An 8,896-nucleotide genomic window follows, 5' to 3' on the forward strand; every position below is an offset into this window, starting at 1 on the left:
ATATTGTAAGTGAAAACATATTTCATAAGCCAGTTATGTATAAGAGTACAAAGTGCACTGAACATTGATTGAACTACTATTATTTGCCTGCTATGGCTGGCTGAATTAACATTTAGACATATCTCACATAGATTTCATAATATTGTAAAATGATACTGTGGTCTTTTGCTAAACATACATTTTTAGTAATATAATATACACTGGTAGGATTCTACTACCAATATGCCAGAGATTATTATCCATTTACTATAACATAAGAAAAGCAGAAAAAAAGTTGTGGAAATTAGTAGACGTATTCCAAGACTGAAAAGTAATTATCATATTTGTTATCAGCCTCCTTGAAATAACATAAAACGACATTCAACATGCCTATATTACCTATCCCTATTTTTTTTCTTCAAAGTTTTGTGAAATGGAGTAACTTTGACCCCTCGTATCCCATTATGGGGTGAACTCATAATGTCAGTTGATTTGGCATGCACAACTGTTTCTGATCATTTATACTGAAGACACTTTTTGGTTTACTCGTTATCATAAGGGTGTAATTTCCTGCCCAAAGTGTGGTCCAAAAATTATCTAAAGGTTCAACGTCTTTTTATTGTCACATGTACAATGTACATTGAAATTCGTACTTGTGTAATGTTCCTTACAGACACAATATTCCACATAAAACATTAGGAAAATAAAAAGCTCAAACTTAAATCTAATATTAATATTAATAACTCAAGAATCACAGAATATGTGGCCCTTAGTTCACTCAGTCAATTACAGTTTATCACATACTGTATGACAGTTGAGCAGCGTTGTTACCTGGGGGTGGAGACTACTCTTAAATCTCCGAGTTCTCGCATTCATAGCTCAATAGCACCTGTCTGATGGAAGGAGTGAGAAATAAGTCCATGCAGGTTGACTGAGATCCTTTATGATTCATTTTGCCTTTCGCAGACAGATCTTGGCAGATATGTCCTGCAGAGATCCGTGCCCCAGTGATGATCTGCACTGTTTTCCCCACCCTCTGAAATTGAGGGTTTTTTAGGTCTAGATGGTCAAAAACAGGTGAAAACCCTAAAAAGCTTAATGTCATGTGTAAGTGAACAGTTTTATCAAAAAACAAAAAAATGAGATTGCAAAGCATTCATAAGTAATTATTATGAACACAAAAACAACAAACTCGACGAGCACTGTGTATTATAAGATTTTTTCTATGCACATGAAAGAAAGTCATATTAATTGTTGTCAGGAAGAATTATTTTGAGTCATACTGGATCAAAACACAGCTAAAATAAACATACACTTTTTGCTAGTGTATATAATAAGGGATTTTCCAGTCTTTTTAATCACCAGTTTTAAACTTTTACATCAAACAACAAAAACCTTTTTTACATTTAAAATGCGTTTATCATGATGCTGCCGGGATCGGCTCCTGCCACCCGTATCCTTGAAATGGATTAAGCGAGTCACTTCATTATAGACATATTTTAAGGCATTTTTCAGGTCTAACTCGTGTAAACTGATTCTTCTCGTGGTAGACTTAAAGTCAACGATAAACCGTTGCGTACCAGTTTATGAAACCTATGTTTTCTATTACACCGTATTACTGTGCTTAGGCCAAATTTGGTAAGCATACTGACACAGCTTACGTTGACGCTACATGCCGCACTGTCGAAGAGGACTTCCGGGTTGAAGGTCAGGTAGCCATATTGTCTGTTGAGGCGGATTGGGGAAAAAAGAAGCAGGCGCTGACACCGATCACAGTGGATCTTAGTGCGTTAAAACATAAAGTCTGGTAAACTGACCTTTTAAAACGACGTTTTCTGTCGGATACATAATTATATATTTTTTTCTTCAATAGGGAATTCGTGATAGACGTAACGTTTTGATTAGAATTGTGCTGGGCCCCTGGGAAAGGGTATTGCGACGCTCTATTACCGAGTCACTACGATCCCGCGTAGCTCTCCGACTGGATGTTCTAAGCTACCTTATTTAAATGGTTATATAAATGTGTAACCTGTGAGAGAATCTCGTGAAGATGACTTATTAACAAACCTTCATTTTTTTTTGTCATATTGCCGTACCCCGTCCAACTGTGTGCTTTTATTTTAGACCTGCAAAGGCAGGGTTGTCTGCACGGCAAAATGAGCGGAGGGCGGGGGGAAATCCGCTGGTTGCTGGAGATCTAATGCTGTAGATTGGTGCATCGGGGCATTTGCGAGCTTCTGTAGCCAAATGCATGCCAAATTTTCCAGCACCGAGCAAATTACGGATGGCACGGCATTGACGCAGGCACTGGTTTGTATGTAATACCAGTATGCAGCGTATTAATTTCATTAACCAGCACCTGCCCAGTTTGTAAAGATTTGCCAGATATGTCTATTATCTTGTCGTTTTATAATTTGAAAACTTACCCTTGATTGTCTTCCAATTTCATTAACAGTTTTCTCCACCACTCTTCGAGTCTACCTTTGAATATTCCATATTAGTAATCTGAATCACAAATGCATCATTTTTCCAATTAATATGAAGTACATTTATTTGAAGAAGCAGGGAAAAGGTTACATGTAATTTTCTTTCTAAAATAGGATCCAGACTTTTAAACTATAGTGTACAGCTATGTGGGATCAAGGCAGTCAACCGTGGCAGCACTGGCCTTTAAGTCAGCAGCAATGGGTGCAGAACTTCCAGCATCAGCAAGATCCAGGTATGGCTCTTTTGAGTGTGTATGTGTTTGCACTTTTTCTATATTTTAAACTTATCTTTACCTTTGCTACCCCTAAACATCTGTTATACGTAGGTTGTGTGTACCAGTTTAAAAGAACAGGTGACATTCACATGGCTTTTGCAATGTTGTTAAAATTAGTTAGAGATACCAAAAGGAATTTCACAAAGGCACAGGAAAAGTAAACTCCGCAGATAACAGCAGGACAATAGAAAAATACGAAAAGGCAGGTATGTATATCCAGACGCTAAATAGATATTAGTCATAAAAAAAAACAAAAAAACTTGCAGGCACTGAAGTGCAGTAAGCAGTCATCTATGAGGAAGAAACACAAAGATAACACTTATTCTGAGCCAGCAGGTGGCACTGGTGTTCAAACTGTAGCACACAGGACTAGGAAAAAAAAAATGGGGACCCCCTGGTCAAAATTGTGGGTTCCAATGTAGTTGGTGTTTTTAGTATGGTCCTAGAGAGCAACTGTGCACAATTCAGTTGAGATCTTTAATAGGGTGTTAGAATATTTGTCACCTAAACAATCCATTTTATATACAGTATATATATGTTGAAATAATCAGGAGATTTTACTTTTATAGTTTTCATCTGGTAAACAAGGAACAGTAAAATTCATCCACCCATTTATTTTCCACAGCCTCTTAATCCAAACCTAGCATCTATCTTGGCATTGCTAGGCACAAAGCTTCAGCCACCTCTGAATGCAATTCTATTGCTAAATAGTACCAACAGTCACAAGTAATTAGGTTGGCAATGACATTTTTTATTTAAATTTTTAAATTTGAATAAAAACTTTCAAAAACCTTAAATTCATGTTAAAGTTAGTAATGTGTAATTCATATTGCAGTACGTGAAAGAGTGATTTTTAAAAAAATTGTCATTGCAGAGTTAATTTGAGACAACTAATTAGCAGTGCAGAGGATCACTGTAAAAACAATAGCAAATGGTTGCAACCCTGAGCATATTTACACACGTAGATATTTAGATCTTATGCAAAAAGCTGAAGTACTCCTATTAAAATATTGCTTATGTAAACAAATTCTTCTTAAAAGCTTGTTTTGTCTGTTTGAATTGTTGAAAACTAGAAAGAATAGTTTGGTTGTTTTCTGGATAACAGGAAATGGGTATCTTATCATCTATTTCCATTAATGAAAATAATTATCATACATTGCCCACCTCCATTTCAATCTTGTGTCAGTTTATTCCATATTAGCTGAGGGGGTAAAACCTGGGTTTCACCCTGCATTACTAAAATTATAGTGGTCGCTTTATGGGCATTGGCGTCTGCTGCAGCAGCATAGGGTTTGGATGATTTATACCCATACTTTTCCAAACAGGATTATAAAAAGATTGCGACCATTACTTGCCAGACGTTTGCTTTTGATTGACATCTTTTCACTCCACTGTGTCATGAGTTTTTATTATTAACGTGTTGGCTCTTTCATGGTTACAAATGTTGCTGAAAAAAACTTTTGTGCAATTCAGCCTCTAATTTAGTAACACATTAAAAATGTTGGCATTCTGTCAGAAGGTAAATAAAATGACTTGGAACTACCCCAAGTTCATATAATGCTGGGCAGTAAGATTTTGACTGTAGTTATAATATGTAAGGTTTTTTTTATTTATTTATTATTGAGAAAGAGGGAGAGACATAAAGATTTCAGGAATGATGACATCATCACTAAGCTAGATGAAGCTAGGTTCACAAAACGGATAGCTAGATGCATGCAATCATGGTTCATCAACACCTGCACTTTAAAATTCAATTGTTAATTAAAATATGTTTTAAAGATATGATTAAGTAACATTTGCAAATAGGATAATCCCCCAAGCTAGAAATGAATAATTTTCTGTAAGAGAAAACTGAGTCAAAGTTATTTCTTCACAATCATTGTATGTACATGTTTATTGGCTGGCTGCTGTCGTGGATGGAGTTATAACAGTACCAACAAGCTCCCAGCACCAAGCTATTTTATGTCAATATCTCCAACATTTGCATCTTCAATTCTGTCTCTTTAGTGGTTGGTTATTTTCTGCCATGGTTTGCAACAATAGACAGATGTGTACATAAGCCATCTTAATTATTTTCTCTTAAACAGTGCTGATGTTTCACCTCTTAAATTCTGTGTATTTTTAAATAACCTACAGAGCAAGATTCATGTCAGGTAGCAACATAGTGAAACAACCACATGAGTTTCATGTTACTTTGTATACATAGCAATAAATCTGAACTGAACTGATTATACTGTTTTGTATTTTCAATAAAAGCCTTAAATTTTTGAAAGAGACACACCTCTTTTTCTCTGAGAAAGTATTCTGTGTGCAAGCAGATTTAAGAACTTTTTGAAGATGAAATAACTTTTTTAGTGGAAGATGAGTCACTGCTGTTGAGGATAATGGTCATAAAAGAATTAAGGACAGCATGTTTAACTCACTTACACTCATAACAATTTGTAAATACACAGGAAGACTACAGCACGGCTATTTTTCTTACATTAGTCAAATAATTCAAAATAATGTTTTAAAACGATATTCATAAATGAAATTTGCTTTTTGTGTTTTTAAACCAAATTTTACAATTACGCAGTCGGACAAATACCTTAGTTTAATCAATTGGTCACGTGTACAGACAAAACATATTGTAATGATCTGGTCCAAAATCTCCATGAAGCAGGATGCCTCACAGTAGTGTCCTGGCAAGAGCTGTGCAAATAGGAATACTCAAATCACCATGGAGGCGGTGCAGGTGTAGAGCCCGCTCTCGATGCAAAGCAACAACCGAGATGCTGAGGGTTGGGGAGAACTGGTGTACTTTTCGGTTTAGGTGGTGACAGTGCCACCAGCCAAGCTGTTTGCGGGTTTGTGAATTCGTGTGCTGTGCTAGACCTGAATGGAGCCTGCAAGATAGTGACATGTAAAGCTCCAGTAGACTGCAGTGACTTTAAACCATGTGGTTGGAAATTCAAGTAGCTTAAAAAAAAAAAGGAAACGATTAAGGACCTTAGTGACAGCTTCTTCCATGGCCGTAACAGTGGGAGGGTTGTCAATATTCTGTTGTGTGTGTGTGTGGTTTTTTTTTTGGTAGAAATAAAGCTGTTTAATTTCTGCACAGTGAACTGTTAGTGCGGTTTTGGGCCTCGCATCTGAAAAGGGGAATTACAATGTTAATGCAAAGGATATGATGAACAGCACTTTCTTACGAATCTCTAAATAAAAGTTAATGTTAAGTCAATTGCCTGAAATTGGTTGAGATATTAAAGATCAGATGTCAAACAAACTCATAAAATAAAATGCAAAGTTTCCAAAAAGACGATAGCAGTTAAAAGTGGCAGCACATAAAATTTATTTCATCACTTATAACAGAAACAGCAGACTGGAACCAGTGTGAGAAAGCATAGGACAAAAATAAAGCCTATCTCAAACCAACAGCTTTCAGGTTTTCTTTGCCGTGCTTTCAGCATGTTCCACTCAAGGCTTGCTCCCTGTTTTATATCCTGTTATACAGCATGATTATGTTAGGAGCTGAGCATGCCTAGTCTGGGGCCAGGGAGGGAAAATGACATAGGTGTCCATCACTCCTTCTTACCCTTCAGTGGTGGCTATGTTATGGATGGGGACAAGCAGGCTGTCTGTACCAGATGGGCAGAGAGTGCATTTGAAGAAGACGACTCTTCTACAGGCATGTCATGCCGAAGATCAGTAGTTATAGTAGGGGGAAAAATCTAGCTGATGTGCTTTGCAAGCTAAACTGTTGAACGCTAGAGCCCTTGAAGCCTACGAAAAAAGTTGTAATGCCAGGCCACCTTAAATTCTTTCACACCTCTTCATCAGCGTCTTTGTTTTGCAAATGTGCCAATCAGTACAAGCAGCAAGTGGCCTGCTCTCCCATCCCCCATTGAGAGAGCTGAAGTTCTCCCAGCTCAAGCTGTTTCTCTGGGTGTGAGGTGCCTGGAGTTGTATAGGGTAAATAGTATATTGTTATTTGGAATACAATGAAAAAGTCACATGTGGTAAAGGTGTTTCTTAGGTATAGGGAAGGGCAGTGAGGATTGCAAAAAAGTTGCAGAGAAAGCTGTAAGTGATGTGAAAGGAATGTGGATTCCACAAGGAGTAAGAACAAAGGTTGTAAGTGATGAAAAGTGCCTAAATTAAATCATCAGTTATGAACTAAATAAACTTCAACCCGATTAAACTCGGGTGAATTGGCATTGCTAATTTGACTCTGTGTGTTTGTGTGCTCACCCTACTATGGACTGATGCCATGTCCACTCCTGTCTTGCACCTTCCCTACAATCCTGCCCTCATAGATTGGATGTATGCCTATAACTAGAGCTTGATGTAGTCTTCCTGGAGTGTACAGGTTCCTCACTCTTTGACACCCTCCAATTTCCAAGGGGGACCTTCCCCTCCAGCTCTTCAATATCATGTACTAATTTCAATGTGCTCCGAGGTTTTTGACACTTAAATTTTGTGTAAAGTTAATGACACAGCATAGGAATGACCAAGACATTTACAGCACGAAATACCGCCAGTATTTAGGTTCCACCTTGAGCTGCCTATAACATTGTTCAAGTTCTTGTTGCACGCTTCAGACTTACTTGGTATTCTCTCACTGACGCATATATGTCTTTTATAAATCCAGCTGCAGCATATATTTATGAAATAGGGAAGTAAATGTCCATATAGTGAAAGAGTGTAAGTAAACATAGCATAAGACATTTTCAATTATTATAGTCTAGTTGTCTACAGAACAGAAACTGCAATTCAATTTAGACATCAGCATTCAGTAATATCAATAACGGTACTTGGCAATTACTTTTCAAGGTGAATCCATTCCTCTCCCACTGAAAAGTGCACCTCCGGCCTTGTTTTAAAATGGCTAAATATTACAACAATATTTTGCTTTTTTACTTCTTAAAATGACACAGATACACTGTTTTGTATTCTCAAGATGGGGATCAATGCTTGATAATATTTTAGACTTGAAAAATGTATGCATTCTGTAAGTAATGAGACTTTTTCTATCTATGGACACCTGCACCCTCTCATACCCCATTGTCAGCTATAAGAACAGGCAGTGTTTTTTTTTTTTAATTTATTAAAAGTGCTTCAGTTTACAATGCAATTTTATGTGTTAAATTAATACATACCATGATTGTGAAGAAATAACTTTGACTTGAAACATATTGAACTTATCCTTTAATGTCATTTTCGGTAGTATTAATTTAATATTTGAATATTTTTAACTAATTTCCCTTTAATTCTAGGAATAATATCAGTAAAAGAATATTTTGGAAATGTAATTTAATCTAGTTGTATGTCAGTGGCACATAATATTTGCAATACGTTCTGGTTAATCAAAATACCTTTTTAAAAGCAATGTTTTTGCTCATTGTTTCTTAGTTTTATAACGTGTTGTTTTAAAGTACAAATATTGGTGCTTGAAGGCACCACATTGTACTATGTTTGTTCATGTTATAAATTCTTATTAACTTTGCCTTCCTCATTGAGTAATAATTTTGTGTCCCCAATAAACCTTTTGTCAGACAGCTGTTAATTATTACAGTTATCTCTCATGCTTGGATTCTGAAGTAATTTAAACTTGTTAGCTGTTTCAGATTAAGATTTTAATAAGAAGATTCACACAGTAGAGAATATGATTGAAAAAGACACATAATGAACCGGATGTATTCAATTGCAGTCATGATTTATCCTGTTTTCTTTGTTTTATAAATCAGGTCAAGTCGATTGGGCTGCTCTGGCACAAGCATGGATTGCTCAGAGAGAGTCCACTGGGCAAACCGTTGTGGATCAGCAAGGAATGCAACCTAATGGACAGGAAATGCCAGGACTAGATCCTGGGCCTAACAATCATGGGAATTTTCAGGGTGACCCTAATTTTAATAGAATTTGGCAGCCAGGTATGTTTTTTTAATGTTATTTACAATTTATTAATTTTTTAATGTACTACTTATGTTTCATTTTTGACAAATTCTCTCTTTTCCTTCCTTAGAAATTCAGAGTACATCCATAATATCCCTAAATACATTTTGTCATTGTTTAAAAATGTTACTAAAAGTGTTACTAGTGGGGGCGGCACGGTGGTGCAGTGGGTAGCGCTGCTGCCTCGCAGTTAGGAGACCCAGGTTCGCTTTCTGGGTCCTCCCT

At 36.6% G+C, this 8,896-nt stretch overlaps 1 protein-coding gene across 2 annotated transcripts; it reads left to right on the plus strand.

Annotated features, from left to right (window-relative positions):
- Positions 1-1,665: 1,665 nt before the first annotated feature.
- On the plus strand, positions 1,666-8,678 carry LOC120522318 (arginine/serine-rich protein PNISR-like). Of its 2 annotated transcripts, none has more exons than XM_039743349.1 (3): positions 1,666-1,764; positions 2,580-2,698; positions 8,467-8,678. In XM_039743349.1, the coding sequence occupies exons 2-3, from the start codon at positions 2,611-2,613 to the stop codon at positions 8,661-8,663; spliced, it is 285 nt and encodes a 94-aa protein (XP_039599283.1). In that variant the 5' UTR covers positions 1,666-1,764; positions 2,580-2,610; the 3' UTR covers positions 8,664-8,678. The 2 variants fall into 2 exon arrangements, with proteins under 2 accessions (XP_039599283.1, XP_039599282.1); XM_039743348.1 differs by having other exon boundaries at positions 1,678-1,786.
- Positions 8,679-8,896: the final 218 nt, after the last annotated feature.

This window comes from Polypterus senegalus, unplaced genomic scaffold (genome assembly GCF_016835505.1).
Source record: "Polypterus senegalus isolate Bchr_013 unplaced genomic scaffold, ASM1683550v1 scaffold_512, whole genome shotgun sequence".
Lineage (NCBI taxonomy): Eukaryota > Metazoa > Chordata > Cladistia > Polypteriformes > Polypteridae > Polypterus > Polypterus senegalus.